This window comes from Eriocheir sinensis, chromosome 22 (genome assembly GCF_024679095.1).
Source record: "Eriocheir sinensis breed Jianghai 21 chromosome 22, ASM2467909v1, whole genome shotgun sequence".
Classification (NCBI taxonomy): domain Eukaryota; kingdom Metazoa; phylum Arthropoda; class Malacostraca; order Decapoda; family Varunidae; genus Eriocheir; species Eriocheir sinensis.
Genome location: NC_066530.1, coordinates 2,018,988 through 2,038,957, shown reverse-complemented (window position 1 = coordinate 2,038,957; position 19,970 = coordinate 2,018,988). Strand labels below are relative to the sequence as shown.

Here is a 19,970-nt window from a genome sequence, read left to right as displayed (position 1 = left end):
ACAGCAGGATAAACGTACATCCCATTGAGAAGGGAGGGCGGCGGTCATCTGAGTAACTTATTGAGGAATTACATTTTTTTTTCGTCACATTCCCTGTCCCAACAAAAAAGGTAGAAGACTTATCAGAAGATTCACAAATAAAACGCTTCAAGGGCTATGCTCTTTACAAAAAAAAAAAAAAAAAAAAAAAAAAAAAATCGAAGCTAAACATTTTTTTTTTATCCCACTCCTCCTCCTCTTTTCACACTCACAAAACCTCATACCCAAAGTATGTCAATGCAGGAACGACCTTGCCTGACCTTCAACGCCACCACCCCCACCCCTACCACCCCACTACCAGCACACCCGTCAGACAGCCCTCGTCCCGCTCAACAAAACCCGCAGGAGGAAAAGAGAAGCGCGCCATAACAACCTTGCCCCCTCGTGATGGGCAGGAAATCGACGGCCAGCGGCAGACTGTGAGGGCCATTCACCACGTTATGTCAGTTATACTCCGATGCTCATGCTGGAAGAGTTGTGTGTATTTGGTTGTTGGTGGTTGTGGTGATGCCGGAAGTGGTGATGGTGCAAGAACTGATATTTTCTTTTGTTCTCGTGAGTGGTGTATCCATGTGTTTCAGGATTGATTTTACAATAGCGGAAACAGGCCAATGGCAAACCGTAATCTATTAAATTCCTGCATAACAGTACATGCAAAAACGACAGGAAGGTGGGAGGAGACAATGATCAAAGTTAATCCCTCAGATGACTTTGTTTCCATGTGTAAAGAGTTTGTCTTAGAAGGAAGTAAAGAAGAAGGATGGCACCCCCAGGAATTGTTACTTATAGTGGGGGTTGTGTTGAGTGTAGTGTTGGTGGAATATATGTGAATGATTGCATGTTGTGTAGGTGGCCACTATGCTGCATTCATTATGAATGATAATATAAATTCTGAAGTGTATTTCGTAAAAAAAAAATTCAGATTCGGCCCACAGCGACGGTAGGCTTTCATGATGGGTCCTGTTAGTTGGTCCCAACCCGTTAATAGCGCAGGCAGGTATGTTACATTGGCGCCATTCTTGGCTGGCTCATGGGCTACCCCCTGGAGCTCCATTTAATCCTCCTGAAAGAGTTTTGCTACAGTACGGGTTGATAGCTATTTATTAGGACAGCATGTGATTGATCAGTGGCCACTTTGAAACGGATGAAAACCGCCAGTTCATAGCGGCGGGCGGGGCTTTGGTCGGAATTTCCATTAAACCGCGCCACCACGCTGACCTCTCGGCCAATGCGAATTATTAATCGATTGAGGGCCGAGTGGTTCAGTGGGCATGGTGCTCGGATGGCGACCAAAAAGCTGAATTCAATCCCAGCTCGTGGCGGCTTTTCAGTGAGGGGCAGCGCTCTCGTGTATCTCTAGCAGAGCTCTACGGTGTTAGCTACCTAGCTCGGGGGTATTCTTAAATTATCTATAGTTAAGGATAACTTGACTGCTGATAGAGAGCTACAATGATAATTACCTTCATTTATTAGGCAGCCTTTTACATAATGAAAATATATGATCTATCACTCAGCAGTGTATATGTATGTAAAATGTATGGCTTTGTTTTGTCTATTAAAAAGACGGTTATACAAAATCATTTGTTTTCATGCACACTGAAATGTATTACTGTTTTCTAATTGATCCGTCCACAGAACGTATAATAATTTCATATTCGAAAAGGATTCCCTCCTTTCAATTGAGGAGAACGTTCACTTGCAATGTTATTCACAGCCGCTATTGGTAGTTTGAAGCAGATATCATAAACATGAAGCAAATCACAAGCACACACACACACACACACACACACACACACACACACACACACACACACACACACACACACACACACACACACACACCTGTTGCTGGAGCTCGTAGTCGAGGGGCCGCAGGAGGGAGAGGGTTCCCGTGGACGCGTCCAGGTGGAAGAGGCCGTCCTCGTTACCTTGGCTGATCCTGTACTGCACCGTCTCTCCTGAGGGAACGGTAAGACAATAACATAAAAAGCATGTAAATAACATAAACACTTAAAAAAATAGTAGGAAAAAATATCTTGAGAACTGACACGAGACGTTCAAATTTCCCGCAGCCCATCGTAATCCAACATAATTTAAAAAGAAAATGCTGTTTTTATTTAACTCATAGTTCATCGTGGGAAACGGAAGTGACATTAAAGACACACACACAAAAAGGTGAAGACAACATACCTCTGTATTCCAACTATACTGCTGCTGCTGTATGTGAAACTATAGGCTGAAATACCGAAGAGTTTACCTGCGTTTATAAGGCTGCTAACCTAACTTAGGCCTGTACCAAGAGTCACGAAGGTTTAGCGACGAAGATCGAAGGGAAGGACGGTGCGTACCTATAGTCACTAGCATTTTTGGAACGAAGGTCTGCGGGAGACGCGAAGGGAAGGCACAGTCTACCCCGTGTCTTCCCTCAGACCTTCGAGGAAAAATGTTTATTTTCCAAATTTGGATTGACAAATAGTTGCGGTTCAGTTAAAACAACATGAAAAAATATTTTCCCTAATTGGAACGTCATATATTAGAGTTGCAGTGAATATGTTTGTCTTGTTTACAACAATAGCACGCGCCTTCAAAGCACAGAGGTACCAGCCAGGCGGGAACCTTCGTGGCTCACATTCTCCAACGATCTATGGGTTTTCAAATTCTTTCTCATTTCAGTTAAGACATCTGGCTCTGCAAGTGCAAACAAAGGGTATCTTAATTTACTGCATGCAAATAACGATTAATAATGGAAAAGAACATGAAATAATAAGTAATAACTGTTGAATGCGAGGCTAGGCTATTTCGAATATATTAGGCTACCCATATTATTTATACATGCAACATCAAAAATCCTTATGTATTGACACTTGCAGAGTCGTATGTCACTTTCTATCCCTTAATGAGATGAAATATGAGTATCTGAAAGGCTATAGATCGTTCGAGTATGATCAAACTATACTGTTTGATATACAAGTTGTTTCTTCGTGTCCTTGTATGGTATATTATCGATGCAAATCTTCTGTTCGCGGTTCATATACGATGGTTTGAGGATTTTTTGGATACACAAACATTCAAATGATATCCACGCAATCACAACTCACAATGCGCAGGTGTCACATCTACGTTCACGAGTGGACAGACGGAATGAAACGGACAATATCATGGCTGTAATAGCACCATGGAGGTATTATATCTCCATGAATAGCACTGTGTGTTTGTATGTGTTTGCGTGCATTATATCTGGTAGGTGAAAAGTTGGCTGCATTGTGTGTATGTGCATTTACCTTCCGGAGCGACTTCTGGTAAGGATTGAAGGCACGGTCTGAGGCCGTGCCTACATTGTCGAAGGGAAGGTACGCGGCTCGACCTTCACGACTCTTGGTACGGGCATGTTTAGAGATAAAATTTCCGAAACTAGCCAGCGGTTATAAAAAGTCTTTTGACACGGGGGTTTTACCGGGAATGTCGAGAAAATCCAATGTACAAATACTCAAGAGAGAACATAAGTCAGGAAGTCCAACTATAGGCTGCTGCGGTATGTGACATTACATGCTAAAATACCGAAGAGTTTAGCTGTAGCTCTGCTATGTGACGTCAGTTGTTGGAAAATTATATTTTTTATGACTAGAACTATCATTGTACATTTAGAAAAAATAATCTGGTAAATGGCTTCCAGCTTGGGCTCATCACGGGTGAATAATTTCTAATTTAACATTTGTCATTTTAAGAAAAGGCGCTCGAAGCAGCGGGTAGGGACGGAAATCATATCATATATCTACTTAAGTAGAGCGCTACAAAAGGTGTATCACCAAAGGCTTTCAAATAAACGAAAGTTATGATGTAGATTGTAGAGGGTAAAGTTGTGCGGTGGTTCAAAACGTGTTTAGTGACAAGAATCTTGAAGAAAGTCACTGATGAAAAGTCAGATTGGGCTCGTGCCGCTAAGGGCGTCTTAGTTCCATTACTGTCTATCATCTACATCAGCGATCTTGACTGGGGTATAACATGTTACATCGACAAGATTGCTGATATAAAACTCGAGTAAGACAAATTAAATTGAACAGCGATGTGGAGATAACTAAATGGCCTTAATGAGTGCTGAAATATAGCGCTTTTCCACGGTGTTTTAAGTGCGGGGAAATAGTTCTAATCTGATTGAATCTTAATAAACTCCTATATAAGTTTAAACAGCTACTGCTTGTCACATGAAATTTAAGACTCATGTGCTCCTTTATGACACTAATACAGATTTTTAGTAGACATTTTCTTACATTATATTTCGCTTGTTTATAGATGTTTTTCCGTTTATTAACTTTAAATTTGTCTTACTCATGCTTTATTTCCTTAATTATTTTAGACTCCTAATGATTTTTCTTACTCAGTGATATTTCCCAATCAATCAGGTAATCAGTCAGTACATTTATCAAGCAATCGGTTTTGCTTAACGTTCTTGGTTGAGAAGACAACAATATATGCTGAAAGCTGACGGAATAATGTCACGACTAACAACTTTTATTCCAGTAACTTTCAGTTATGGATTTTGTTAAAAAATGAGATATAAAATGGAAATAAATCTATTTGTACATGGGTCATATTGAGCATGAAAAGAAGAAATCTCATCCCATTAACATGTGATTGTTTTTCGTTCTATTCAAATGAAGAAATGTTGCAAAGAATAAATAGAAAGAATATAACGCTGAATTACGAATGCAGGAAAATATTTCGCTAAGAAAAGACATGACTTGCAATCAACAAAGGAATTACATTAAAGTCTACCGCAATAAGGAACAGATCAAACACTTTTATCTGATGAGAAAGACAGTTAAAAATGCTTCCCAATTAAATCCCTCACAGCGTAAAATACATGCAAATTACTTTGGTTTAAACGAGCAAAAATCAAAACTCGTCGCTACCCTGTTAATATCCTTATCCCCTTTTTCCCTTCTTCACTCTTAATATTTCTCCTCTTTCTTACCGAGAGGGAAGGGGTTACCGAGACAGGAATTTACAAGAAGTTAAATATTTTCCTTTATACGAAACTGTGCTTATGATAAAGATGAATTGCACCGTGAACATTCGACTCCATGATCTGCTGCGAGGGGCTTGAGGTAACAGCAGAAATTATCCAAACTATCTACGGTTTGAACACTCGATTCCATCTCGTACTTATATCAGAAAATTAAACTCCTTCGTGCTGCTCAGCTTAGGGACAAGACTGAACTATTTTCTGAATGACATAAAACATTGGAGGTCGGTAGCAGATTTTCATTCCTTTGGTCACTTTGTCCAGTGTTGTTTTACTTGAAAGCTGAGTTATGGAAACTGGAGCAAGGTGATATTGTGTTGCTTTTCATACTTTTTTTTGAAAGCATATAATTTTCAATTTCGTTTTATTCCTCAGCTTCAATTCCAGATTTTTTTTCCACGGCATCATTTCTAAATAATTGTGATGGTACGTAAGAATTAGCGAACATCCTGACATGGCACACGCAGCCCTTCCAATCACGGCCTGGCTGAGCCCCCCCCCACCCCTCCCCCTCCCCCACCCATTCACACACACACACACACACACACACACACACACACACACACACACACACACACACACACACACACACACACATCTGTCAGTTGCCTTAAAATCTGTCGCCCGCACACCAGTAGTAGAGGAATTGTTGTTGACATTCACTCTGTTAGAGGACCTGTCTGTCTACATTCATACTCGTTCTGTTATTTTTACAGGAGCTTCCTTTACCAGAAAAAATATATAAAATAAAACCTTCCTGATTATCTATGTCTATCCACACACACCCTGGCGGAGCACACGTACCTTCCAGCCGCACCCTTACCCTCACACACACACACACACACACACACACACACACACACACGTACCTTCCAGCCGCACCCTGGCGGACAGCCGCAGCAGGTGGTCTTGGCGGGTGTTCTCAGGCACCGTCACCTCGTACTCCGGCTGCTCGAACTCCACCGGGTCGCTGCCCACCAGCTTGGTCACTGCGAAAGAGGAGGAAAACGTTAACAAAATATTCATTCAAACGCGAGAGCAAAAATCATACTAGCGTGGTTCTTATTATAAGTTGAGTGTTCTCCAGTCAGTCTGAATACAAAATGTACTGAACTTTTACCTCGATCAAAATTCGTTCAGCCCTTCAAAGCACCATCCGCACCAGGTTTCACTTTGTTGGGGAAAATAAGAATTGAGTGTCCTAAAGATACTGGTTTTCTTACAGCCCCGCTTTGCCTGGTTGTTGCTGAAGGAGAAAAAGAAGGCGAAAGGCATTCTAAAAATATGCGGAATCAAGAAACCAACAGTCATTTTAGTGGTCTCTTTGATCTCCCCCAAACACCGCCCAGCTTACTGACAGACAGGCGGAAGGCGGCTCTCTCACATCTCTAATCCGCTGTATTCCGGATGTATTCCTGACATCTCACGTCGCCTGTGGAAGCTGCATTATCAGTCACGCGTCTGGGAATCGGCTTTTATCTCGAAGTGTTTGGATCCCGCTGCGGCACTCACATGCACTCACGCACGCACACCCACACCCGGCCACCCCCTCCCTTACACATGCACAGGCACAATAACACACACACACACACACACACACACACACACACACACACACACACACACACACACACGAAGTTAACATAAGAACATAAGAACATAGGAGTCTGCAAGAGGCCGGTAGGCATGTATGAGGCAGCTCCTCTGAACCTAAGCTCCCGTGTAGCTCCCGTGTATCTAACCCCACCTAATATCGCTGTCCATGAATTTATCTAATCTATTTTTGAATGTGACAATTGTATTGGCACTCACCACATGACTGCTAAGCCTATTCCACTCATCCACCACCCTGTTTGTGAACCAATTTTTGGCAATGTCCCTGTTGAATCTGAACTTATCCAGTTTAAACCCATTACTTCGTGTCCTACCCGGTTCTCTTACCAACAAAACCTTATGAATGCCTCCCTTATTAAATCCCTTCATCCATTTATAAACCTCGATCATGTCTCCACGCACCCTTCGCCTTTCTAGAGAATGCAAGTTTAACTGTTTGAGTCTTTCCTCGTATGGCAAGCTTCTCAACCCCTGAATCATCTTAGTTATCCTCCTCTGCACCGATTATAACATTTTGATATCCATTCTATAGTAAGGTGACCTGAACTGAACCGCATAGTCAAGATGAGGCCTAACTAATGTTAAATATAGTTTGAGGAAGACTTTGGCGCTTCTGTTGCTTACGCTCCTTGAAATAAATCCCAGTACCCTATTTGCTCGATTTCTTGCTTGAATGCATAGTGCCCTTGGACGGAGATCAGAGCTCACTAAGACCCCTGAATCCCTCTTGCACCCAGACCTGCTTATGAGAGTGTCATTTAAGCAATAGTTATGTGAGGGGTTGTTCCTACCTACACTCAGAATACTGCACTTCCCTACATTGAACTCTATCTGCCATTTATCCGCCCAGTCGTACAATCTGTTTAGTTCACCCTGGAGAATACTAGCGTCCTGATCCGACTCAATTACTCTACCGATCTTGGTATCATCTGCAAACTTACTGACATCACTACTAATTCCTGTATCTAAGTCATTGATCCAGTTGGTTGGTCCGGAAAAAAGGTTTCTAGATGGAAAATAAAGGTGACGTTCTTTTCTGTGCTGGATATATGCGCGCATGCCCCCGAGAGAGAGAGAGAGAGAGAGAGAGAGAGAGAGAGAGAGAGAGAGAGAGAGAGAGAGAGAGAGAGAGAGAGAGAGAGAGAGAGAGAGAGAGAGAGAGAGAGAGAGAGAGAGAGAGAGAGAGAGAGAGAGAGAGAGAGAGAGAGAGAGAGAGAGAGAGAGAGAGAGAGAGAGAGAGAGAGAGAGAGAGAGAGAGAGAGAGAGAGAGAGAGAGAGAGAGAGAGAGAGAGAGAGAGAGAGAGAGAGAGAGAGAGAGAGAGAGAGAGAGAGAGAGAGAGAGAGAGAGAGAGAGAGAGAGAGAGAGAGAGAGAGAGAGAGAGAGATCGTTGGAAATAAACAAGCTTGGTTTTCCTCCGGGCCTGTACAACGTGAACCGTCGTCTGGTAAGATTATACATAACGAAAATACACGTCTGTCTCGCGGATGGTGCACATGACCCAGGCCTTTTTACCTTTTCTTTGGATATTTTTATTTGAATCCTATAAAGCAGAACGAGCAGAGTTAATCTGTGTAATAGTCGCCTGCCACTGATGTTTGATTAATGGCGTTGCAAGGATCGGCTGTGTGTGTAATTTGACGGCCGTTTGTGTAATTACGCGGAAGTGAGATTGAGCTTCCCGATACCTTACCGTTTGTTATCTTTTCAGTGGACACGAGACAGACCGAGTGATAAACAACATATATATAATTCAAGACCAGGAACACACTACTTTAATTAAGATTAAAGATTATACGTCTTATAAGAATTGTTAACATTCGTAAAATCGTCTTTTTTTTTTTTTACATCAAAGGATGCGGCTCAAGGGCAGCAAAAAGTACACACAAAAAAGCCCGCTACTCGCCGCTCCCACAAAAGTAAAAAGTAAAGAGTAGCCAAAAGAGAGGTCAATTTCGGGTGGAGAGGTGTCTTGATACACTCTTCTTGAAAGAGGTCAAGTCATAGGCAGGAGGAAATACAGACGGAGGAAGACTGTTCCAGAGTTTACCAGTGAAGGGGATGAAAGTATGAAGATGCTGGTTAACTCTTGCATAAGGGTTTTGGACAGTATAGGGTTGAGCATGAGTAGAAAGTCGTGTGCAGCGGGGCCACGGGAGGGGGGGAGGTATGCATTTAGCAAGTTAAGAAGAGCAGTCAGCATGAAAATATCGATAGAAGATAGAAAGAGAAGCAACATTGCGGCGTAATTTAAGAGGTAGAAGGCTGTCAGTAAGAGGAGGAGAGCTGATGAGACGAAGAGCCTTTAGGGTCGTATTATAAGACATTTCGCCGCCCAAGAACACGTATTTGACAAGGCTTTCGTTGGAGTTGTGGGCATTTCCAGGGGTAGATTTATGACCCTGGTGGTAGTGTGAGTCTTCTTCTGTACCGTGAACCTGAAGAAACACTCATTAGAACCCGACTGACCCCCTCTTTGACCTTTAGAAATAGCTGATGTGAGAAGCATACTCCATACGAGGGCGGACAAGGCCCCTATATATGGAAAGCATCTGTGCAGAAGAGAAGAACTGGCGGAGACGATACAGAACGCCCAACCTCGAGGAAGCTATTTAGTAAGAGAGGAGATGTAAAGTTTCCAGTTGAGATTTTGAGGTAAGGATAGACCGAGGATGTTTAGTGTTGAAGAAGGTGACAGCTGGGTGTTGTCGAAGAATAGGGGATAGGTGTTTGGAAGATTGTGTCGAGTTGATAGGAAACTGGGTTTTTGAGGCATTAAAACATGGAAACATGGAAACATGGAAATGCAGGCAACAGAAAGTATATTGGCTCATTACGAGGTTGCCCGCTTTGGTGATTTAATCTGCTCGACAGCCACTTGGGGCCTGGGGAGCAGATGAAAGCACCTCGACATTGAGGAGCAGATGAAAGCACCTCGAAGAAGAGAGGAGAGGGAAGAGAAGGTTAAGATAGAGGAGGAAAAGGAGGAGTAGGAGGCGTATGAGGAGGTTGAGGATACTGAGAGGAAGGAGGCAGAGTAGTAGAGGAGGCAGAGAAAGGAAAGGAAGACGAAGAGGAGGAGGAGCAGGCGAAGGAGATGGCGAAGGAGGAGAAAGAGGAAGAAGAAAAGGTTAAGATAGAGGAGGAGGAATAGGAGGAGGAGGAGGCGTATGAGGAGTTTGAAGATACTGAGTGAGAGGAAGGAGGCGGAGTGGTAGGAAACATGGAAACATGGAAATGCAGGCAACAGAAAGCCTATTGGCTCATTACGAGGTTGTCCGCTTTGGTGATTTAATCTGTTCGACAACCACTTGGGGCCTGGGGAGCAGATGAAAGCACTTCGACAATGAGGAGCAGATGAAAGCACCTCGATATTGAGGAGCAGGTGAAAGCACCTCATTATTCAGTTTACTCCCGACGCAGCGAAGTGACGGTCGATTCTATATTTGAAGGAGTTGATGGTATTCGCATTTACTACTTCTGAAGGAAGATTGTTCCAGTGACGGATGACTCGGTTTGAAAAGAAACTCCTTCCGATGTCTGTGTTACATCGACTAGACTGAATGGGTAAACCGTTATTTCTAGTTCTTAGGTTGGTTTGCAGTTCAAAGAATTTGGAGTAATCGACGTTATTTAATTTTTTCAGATATTTGAAGACTTGAATCATATCCCCTCGTAGGCGTCTTTTCTCCAATGTAAAGAGATTCGGTCGCTTGAGTCGGTCTTCGTACGGGTGAGCCCTTAAGGTTGTTATCATCTTCGTGGCGCGTCGTTGAATCCTTTCCAGTAAATCAATGTCCTTTCTGTAATTAGGAGACCAGAACTGTACTGCATACTCGAGGTGCGGTCTTACCATGTAATTATACATGGCTAGCATCACGTCTGGTGTTTTACACTCGAAGTTCCTCGCTATGAACCCGAGCATAGTGTTGGCTTTGTTGTAGGCTTTTTTACAGTGTTTCAGGTCACTGCTGATAGTGACTCCAAGATCTTTTCCTCCTGCATCGCTTGCAGAGGTCTCCCATTCATGATGTTTGTGTGGCTACTATTTCTAGACCCAATGTCCATGACTTTGCATTTGTCAACATTAAAGGACATTTGTCATTTTTCCGACCATTCGATAATGTGATTGAGGTCTTTCTGAATGATTTCGCAGTCGGTCTTTGTGAGGGCCTTTCCCCCCACCTTTGTGTCATCAGCAAATTTCGATATTGTGGATTTCAGTCCTGATTCAAGGTCGTTGATATATATGATGAAGAGAATGGGCCCCAGCACTGACCCTTGAGGCACTCCACTAGTGACTGGAAGCCAATCGGAAGGCTGTCCGTTGAGTAGTACTCGTTGTTTTCTGTCGGTGAGCCAATTTCTTATCCACGCGAACAGATTGGCTCCAATGCCCGCCGAGTGCAACGTTGATCACTCCAAACTCTTCACGCTACAAACTAACCTGAGAACAAGAAACAACGGAAAAACAATTCAAGCAAAGCGATGCAATACCGACATCGGCAGGAGTAATTTCTCGAATAGAGTTGTTCGCCACTGGAACAGCCTCCCTGCAGAAGTGGTTAGCGCAGAGACCATCAGCTCCTTCAAGAAACGCATTGATTGCCATTTTGCTGCATCGGGAGTTAACTGAACGTATCCAAGAGTAGATACACAAGTGCTTTAATCCTTCCCTGCAAGCCACTCCTATGGCAAACGGATTGATTAATTCACTGAAAGCAGGCAGCCTAGTAAAGAGCCAAAAGGCTTTCTGCTACCTGCTAGTCCATGTTTTCATGTTTCCTCCTCCTCCTTCTCTTCTTCTTCCTTCTCCACCTCCTTCACCTACTCCTCCCAATGGTTTTCTCTTTGCCTTCTCTGTCAAGTCCTCCGTCACTTTCCCGTCTATTTTTACTCGCATTCTTGCCCTCTTTTCGTCCTCATCCCACTCACGGCAGTCTCTAAGATCCCCTCCTTCTTCTTTCCTCCTCCCTTTTTATTTGAGGCGCCTTACTCCCCCCAGAACAGTCTAAGATCTTCTCCTCCTCATTCTCCTCGTTTTTCCTCTGTATTTTCTTCTTCTTTCTTCTCCTCCTCTTATTCTCCTTCTCCTCCTCCTTCTCCTCCTCCTCCTCTATCTCCTCTTCAATATCATCATCATCATCGTCGTCGTAGTCATCGAACTCCTTTCCATTATTATCGTACCGTCTTACTCCTCACCTCATCCTGCCGCCCACATCTCTCCTCCTCCTCCTCCTCCTCCTCAGTCTTCCATCGGGTTTTCCCCTTCCCTTGCCTCCTCTACCCCAACACGTGCCCCTTAAGTCCTTTACGCCCCCTTCCCCTTGTCCCTCCCGCTGCGAGTCCTTTTTTACCTTCCCTTCGTCCTCCTTTGCCGCGTTCCCCCTGCCGCGAGAGGCCGGAGCTTCTTACGTTCGTGCCAAGGCTCCGGATTGTTGCTAATGACCGCGTTTGTCCGTCCCGCGGTGACACCCAGAGAAAAGACACGCCAGGAAAAGCTGTTTGTGCTGAGAGGGAGAGGGAGAGGAAGAGAGAGAGAGAGAGAGAGAGAGAGAGAGAGAGAGAGAGAGAGAGAGAGAGAGAGAGAGAGAGAGAGAGAGAGAGAGAGAGAGAGAGAGAGAGAGAGAGAGAGAGAGAGAGAGAGAGAGAGAGAGAGAGAGAGAGAGAGAGAGAGAGAGAGAGAGAGAGAGAGAGAGAGAGAGAGAGAGAGAGAGAGAGAGAGAGAGAGAGAGAGAGAGAGAGACCGTCCGACCGACCGACAGACAGACAGACAGACAATACGTCCTTCTTTTAGCAAACATAGACTTTTAATCAATTTTAGAAAAAGAATATTATACGGTAATTCAATTCGATTATGTTTAGGGTAAGCATTTGTGCCTGCGTGCGTGTTTATGTGCGTATGTGTGTGTGTGTGTGTGTGTGTGTGTGTGTGTGTGTGTGTGTGTGTGTGTCTGGAGAGGGGTTCAGGGCAACGTTACCAGATTATCGTACGCCACCTTTTATGTTTGCTGATTTCCAACCCCAAAACTGTCTCCTCCACCTCAGTAACTGTCTTGGTATATAGTTAATGTCAAAATGGTCAATTGTTTCTGTTTCTTGGCAATAGTTATGGGGGCAGAAACCGGTAAATATGATGCTCCGCGTACGACAATCTGGCATCGCTCGTTCAGGGTGGACGGGTGGGTGGGAGCAACTTTCAGAGCAGAGATGTTAACTTTTGAAATCTCCGCTCATGAGAAACTGCGTACTGCGTGCTGCTAAAAGTTTGATCCTTCTCGCGCGAAATTTAGGAAGTATTAATATTAAACTTGCAGATAATACCCTTTTGGCTGAGGCCTTGGGTGTATCACGTGCAAATTTTCGGTATTTCTGACGATATATTATTCTTCGTAAATTTTCCTCCGTAAAATGCCCAAAATTATTCATGCCATGATTATTAATTTGGAAAAGTTTATCGCACCCCGTGGAAGAGAGAGAGAGAGAGAGAGAGAGAGAGAGAGAGAGAGAGAGAGAGAGAGAGAGAGAGAGAGAGAGAGAGAGAGAGAGAGAGAGAGAGAGAGAGAGCGTTTTCATTGGCGTTTGTGTGACCTACTCATTATACTCCCGCTTATTAAACATAATTATTCGTCAATAATGAATGTTATAATGATGCTAATACATACCCGTGCCCTAATATAATGAGAGTGATCACGGTCATTATTGGGACTATAATTTTGATCACAGCTAATATGAGAGAGAGAGAGAGAGAGAGAGAGAGAGAGAGAGAGAGAGAGAGAGAGAGAGAGAGAGAGAGAGAGAGAGAGAGAGAGAGAGAGAGAGAGAGAGAGAGAGAGAGAGAGAGAGAGAGAGAGAGAGAGAGAGAGAGAGAGAGAGAGAGAGAGAGAGAGAGAGAGACCTACCGACCAAAAGACAGCTACACAACTAATATGAGAGAGAGAGAGAGAGAGAGAGAGAGAGAGAGAGAGAGAGAGAGAGAGAGAGAGAGAGAGAGAGAGAGAGAGAGAGAGAGAGAGAGAGAGAGAGAGATGAAAACCTATTTTTGTACATCACAGACATTTGAAGTAACTGAATAGGTAACGTAACATGGAAACCTCGAAAATATAATTGGAAATGTAATACTCTTCACATAGCTGCGACATGAAACTTAGAAAAACAAATAGTGCACAAAAAATAGATTAGAAAGTACACATGAAAAGCAGATGTACAAAAAAGGGAAAAATCCATCAGAAAAGCAGGTGTCAAAAGGCCCACACGAAAAAAAAGACGAGTAAGAAGAACCTGTGTTGGTGAAATTGAAATCTGATTAACCTCTCCACCCCTTTTCGCCTTCCCGTTCCTCTTTTTCCCTATTATCCTTCTCCTTTTTTTTCTTCTTTCTTCACTTTCCGTTTAAAGGAAAAATATAAAATGACTGAAGACAAAAATCGAGCCCTGCAGAAATATGTCATTTGTTTTTTAAATGCACCCAATACTAATATAATGAACAGTGCTAACCGAACTGGTGAGTATTGCTGTTATTCTCTCTTATCGTTCAACTTAACATATATTACTCCCTACGTGTCCAAGCATACACTACATTGGAGCCATGGTCATTCAGTCGTCCGGATAAAGTTTTGAAACTAATTAAATATTCACCGCACAAATTTATGAAGCAGAAGTTTGTCCTGCTAACATAACTCATTTTTTTCAGTGCGATATTCATGAATGATATAATTTTGTGTAAAGAACCAATGTATTACTAATGACAAATGCATGCCTGACAAGGTATATAGTATCATAGGACTAGATATATACATACTGTAGATAAAGTTCGGGAATTGTTTATAATCCTCCTGATCAAATGCGCGTTGCGTCGGTGCTCGTCTCCATCTCCTTCACCCATGGGCCGAGGGCTGCTATATCATCATCATCATCATTCTTAACATCACTAGATTTATGCTGGACAAAGGCCGCTTCCAATGTCAGCCTATCTCCTAATCCTCCCTGTGTCTCTCGTTGTTGTTGTTGTTGTTGTTGTTGTTGTTGTTGTTGTTGTTGTTGTTGTTGTTGTTGTTGTTGTTCTCTCTCTCTCTCTGACACACACACACACACATACACACACACACACACACACACACTATGTAATTCGTTATGGTCCTCTGCCGAGTCATCAATTTTTCGCCTTGTCTCCTCCCGAGTGTTTACGACTTTGAATTTTCCGCTGAACTGCTCGCTTTCTTGGGTTTATAAGGCGCTTCATTTTGCTTTTTATGATCCTCAGGTAAATTTTCTGTCAGTTCTTTCAGTCATTATGTCATTATTTTTTTCCTTCTGTTTTTATTATTGTGCAAAATTTGAATTGTGTAGATTTTTATTGTCTTTTTTTTTTGTATTTATGATCTATCTATGTGTTTTGTGTGTTTTAAGCTTTAAAAATCACTTACTCACTCAGCAGGATACATTTGTCCCCTTGTGCGAGAAGCGAATTAACACTAATAAAAGCCCACCGTGGTTTAATAGCGAAATTAAACACTCAGTCAAGGAGAGAAAATTGTTTTACAGATTAAAGAAAGAACAAAGCTCGCCCGAAAACAATAGACTTTATAATGATGCCAGGCGACGAGTAAACAGATTAGTACGTCAGGCAAAGCGTAGATATGAAGAAACTATTGCAGCCAACTGTAAAAATAATCCGAAATCCTTCTTCAGTTACATAAACAACAGAAAGGCGATCAGAAGTGGAATTGGACCCTTAACAAACAGCGACGGTGCACTAGTGACTGACAGCCAACACGTTGCAAACCTATTAAACAATTACTTTTCCTCGGTGTTCAATACTGACAGTCCTCCCACCACTACCACCAACACCAGTACTAATGTAAATCCCGAGCATGCATTGCCTAACTTTGAAATAAAACCCGATGAAGTCCTTAAAGCCCTCCAGTCACTTAAAACAAATAAAAGTCCTGGACCTGACAAAGTATATCCAGCTCTGCTCAAAGAAACAAAGAGCGAAATACTCTCCTCCCTCACAACCGTATTCAATATGTCCTTGCGACAAGGCATCGTCCCTTCGGATTGGAAAAAGGCTAACGTGACACCGATTTTTAAGAAAGGAGACAAAAAAGTACCAGGTAATTACAGGCCCATTAGTCTAACTTCGGTTGTAGGTAAGCTACTTGAGGGCATAATTAGAGACAAAATTGTGAGTTACCTTGAAAGCCACTCATTAACTGGGGACTCACAACATGGCTTCCGAAACAAAAGATCCTGCCTATCAAACCTATTAACCTTTTATAACGACCTCCTCACTGTTTATGACGTAACCAAATCACTGGACGTAGTCTATCTTGATTTCCAGAAAGCTTTTGATAAAGTCCCACATCATAAATTATTTTACAAATTAAAGCAAATAGGTATTGACGGTCAAGTAAACCAATGGATCGCGAATTGGTTGAGCAACAGACAACAAAGAGTAGTGATTGACGGATTTAACTCAGAGTGGGCGCCGGTCATTAGTGGCATCCCTCAGGGCTCGGGTCTTGGCCCATTGCTCCTCATTATTTACATCAACGACGTGGATGTTGGACTCAATAATCACATTAGTAAATTTGCAGACGACACAAAGATTGGTAACTCGGTTCTCACTGATGAAGACAGGCAAAGCCTCTAAGAGGATTTGCACAAAATTTCAGCTTGGTCAGATAAATGGGAGATGCCCTTTAACGTAGACAAGTGCCAGGTCCTTCAAGTTGGAACGAGGAATAAGAAGTTCGATTACGAAATGCGCGGCGTTAAACTCAAAAGTGTTCAATGCGTCAAGGACTTGGGGGTCAAACTCGCGTCAAACCTAAAATTCTCACAGCAATGCATCGATGCAGTAAATAAAGTGAACAGAATGTTGGGCTTCATTAAAAGAAACTTTTTATTCAAGAATAAAGATGTAATACTTCCGCTCTACAATAATTTAGTCATACCCCACTTGGAATATGCGGTACAGTTTTGGTCTCCCCACCATGCAAAGGATATTGCTAAATTAGGTGTTCAGCGTCGGGCAACGAAAATGATCCCTTCCTTGCGCAACAAATCCTACGAAGAAAGGCTTTCCACCCTTAACATGTTCTCTCTTGAGAAACGTCGCCTCCGAGGAAAACTGATCGAATGTTTTAAAATACTTAATGGTTTCACGAATGTAGACAGATCAACATTGTTTATGATCGATGACACTTTGCGCACGAGGAACAATGGCATAAAACTCAAATGTAGACAAGTAAATTCAGACTGCACCAAATTTTTCTTCACCAACGTTGTAGTGCGAGAATGGAATAAGCTCCCACCATCAGTGGTCCAGTGTAACACGATTGACTCCTTCAAAAAAAAGCTCGACCGTCACTTCCCTCAACTTAATATCAACTAGAGTAGAAATGCAACGTTTTGGAGCCTTCTGATTAATGTAAAATCACTTAGGTTTAAGGACAGACCACCTAGTCTGGACCTTGGGGTCTGTGTGGTCTGATTTTCTATGTAATTCTATATAATTCTCTCTCTCTCTCTCTCTCTCTCTCTCTCTCTCTCTCTCTCTCTCTCTCTCTCTCTCTCTCTCTCTCACACACACACACACACACACACCAGAATCTAATATTAATTTAACCACAAATATAATCAAAGAGCTGGTTTGGACGCCCACTGTAGATATTGTGTGTATTATACGAGTGTGTCGTTAATCATTCACATCCATTCATTCTGGTAATGGCGAAGGGTGATTATTATTTAATTGCACATAAATGTTTTAAGCACGTTCCGCGACCAGGGAACAACGCTACAGGGTGCATTGTACTACATGTATAAGCTGTTGATTAATGCCTTGCTACTAGGTTGAGCGAACTATAAATAACCGTTTGAAACCAGTTTGTTGTATGTGTTTTTTTGCTTCCTTGGTGTTGTCATTCAGAGTCAAGAGAACTACTGCCCGGGGCATGCACATATTATTTGTCTTTTCCTTAGGAGACTGAACACGTGAAATCAATTTGCTTTCGAAAAATGAACTGACAAAGCTGCGCGCGCACACGCACACACGCACGCACGCACGCAAGCACGCACGCACGCACATATTCACACACACACACACACACACACACACACACACACACACACACACACACACACACACACAGATTGAAGAAGCTTAATTAACATTCTTTAGAAAGTTGAACGCTGCGAGGTGATTCACAAGAACTTTCTAAAGTTGTTGAGGGCAGATAATTATAGCAATTTAGTTAAAGTACCGCGTAGAGTACCACGCCACTAATGGATTGGGGTCATCCACCGGACCCCACAATAAAGTCCACTGGCGCTGTAGACATAAGAAAAATAGTTGAAAGAAATACTTCTTGGAGGTTTGAAAGGAGGATGGATTGGTAGATGGAGAGTAAAGCTATTGTATAATCCGTTCCCAGAAGTTAAAAAATGTAGTCTGTCTGGCCTTGTGTTTGCTTGTTGACAGTGTACACAAAAAGGGGATTTGTAACCCCAAACTCAGCTGTGATGTGTTTTTAAGTGAATGAAATCGTGGGCCTAAATACTGTAACATTTGACCCATTCATGAAAGGGATGGAAAAAAACCCATTTGGCAGTAGAAGAATGTCAATCAGATTGATAATAAATAAATAATTCAATTAATCAATATTTTTAAGAAAATAAATTAGTGAATATGGAAGCATTTATTACCACCCGTGTTTATAAATATATAGTAATATTCAGGAGATACATAATTCTTTTGAGAGGGGAGTGTCAAGATGTCTTCGTAATTTATGTGATGATTCGTTTATGGTATTCTCTGTTATTCTTATTTTGATCATAATATCGCAAACTTTGACTGCCCAGTTTCTTAACTATTCGTTGTCTTTGTTTTCTCCAGTACCCTTTGGTATTTGAGTGGTTCAACTTGTTGTATCTGCACCCTGCACGGAGGCTTTGGTATCTTATCATAATAATAATAAGTGACTGTCTCCTTTATGGTAAAGAGAGCTATACTGCCGACAGTGATGGGAATGTATTTCGAAACAAAAAAATCTACAAAAATAAAACGCTAAAATACAGCTGCAGCGCCCACCGTTGCATGAAAGAGTATTTTGATGTATGTAGTTATTTTTAACCGCAAGGCAAGCTCTGCTCCTACTTTGATCTGAGGATGGGGTGCACGTTAAAAAGTAGTTTCGTCCATCTATTTTTTCAAAAGTGTTTCATAAGGTAAAATAAATGTGCAACAAGGGTTCCATTATGTTAAAACAAAAGCTTAAATATTTACGGTCGAGGACACAACCTGATGGCGGATCATGAAAATAAATGCCAGAAAAAAATATTTCTGCAACAAATATCATAAAAGAGGAAGTCAAAGAAAAAGCACCAATTTCGGAAAATAAAAGTTATAATTTTCATTTTGTTTTTGCTACGTGAAGTTTATATCAATATGAACGAGAGACACGAAACACAATGTTTACGATACTGGAACACTGCACTGCGGTTTGGCACTCACACACACACACACACACACACACACACACACACACACACACACACACACACACACACACGTACACACACCCACAAACACACACGTTCACATAAACAGACAAACAAACAAAACACTGAAATAAATACAAACAAACATGGACTTATCGGACGCATTTACACCGGTTTGCCTTTAAAGCAGACGTACACGAGAACGCTGGACCGTTTAACCACTCAAAAACTGTCAGACTTTCATCCATGATTGTCGTGCTGTCATTCTTATGCTTTGGCGCTGGATTTGAATGACAGTATTTTTTTTTGGTTGAGTTCAGCGAGAGAGAGAGAGAGAGAGAGAGAGAGAGAGAGAGAGAGAGAGAGAGAGAGAGAGAGAGAGAGAGAGAGAGAGAGAGAGAGAGAGATTGTGGCTGTGTATTTTCCTTTTCTCTCTCTCGACTATTAATTTCCTTCTAGTTTCTTTCTAATTTGAGTACCTGTTACTTAATCTAATATTTTCTACATTTATTCTTTCATATTTTGCACATTCTTGACATTCATTATTTTCGACACGTGCATTCAAATTTTCATCTTTTCATACATACATATTTTATTTTTATACTTCAGTTATAAACTCTTTTCCACATTTAATACATTCATAGGCATGCATTCAGATCTTTTACATTTCTGTTTGTAAATCCTCTCCCGCTTGACCTTTGCCTTCACTCACTCCTGTTTTTTTCATGCTTTATTTTTTCTCGTTTGTTATTTTTCCAGCAACGTGACGCTAATGAGCTATTTTTTCAATTT

The 19,970-nt window shown here is 42.1% G+C and overlaps 1 protein-coding gene across 4 annotated transcripts in view; it reads right to left on the bottom strand.

The window, feature by feature from the left end:
* Window positions 1-19,970, bottom strand: part of LOC127001926 (putative neural-cadherin 2) — a 168,281-nt gene that overhangs the window by 21,489 nt on the left and 126,822 nt on the right. For all 4 annotated transcript variants that reach the window (XM_050867169.1, XM_050867170.1, XM_050867171.1 and 1 more), the window contains exons 3-4: window positions 5,932-6,051; window positions 1,882-1,997 (exon numbers count right to left, since the gene is read on the bottom strand). In XM_050867169.1, the coding sequence (XP_050723126.1) occupies window positions 1,882-1,997; window positions 5,932-6,051 (236 nt within the window). The remainder of the gene's footprint in view (window positions 1-1,881; window positions 1,998-5,931; window positions 6,052-19,970) is intronic.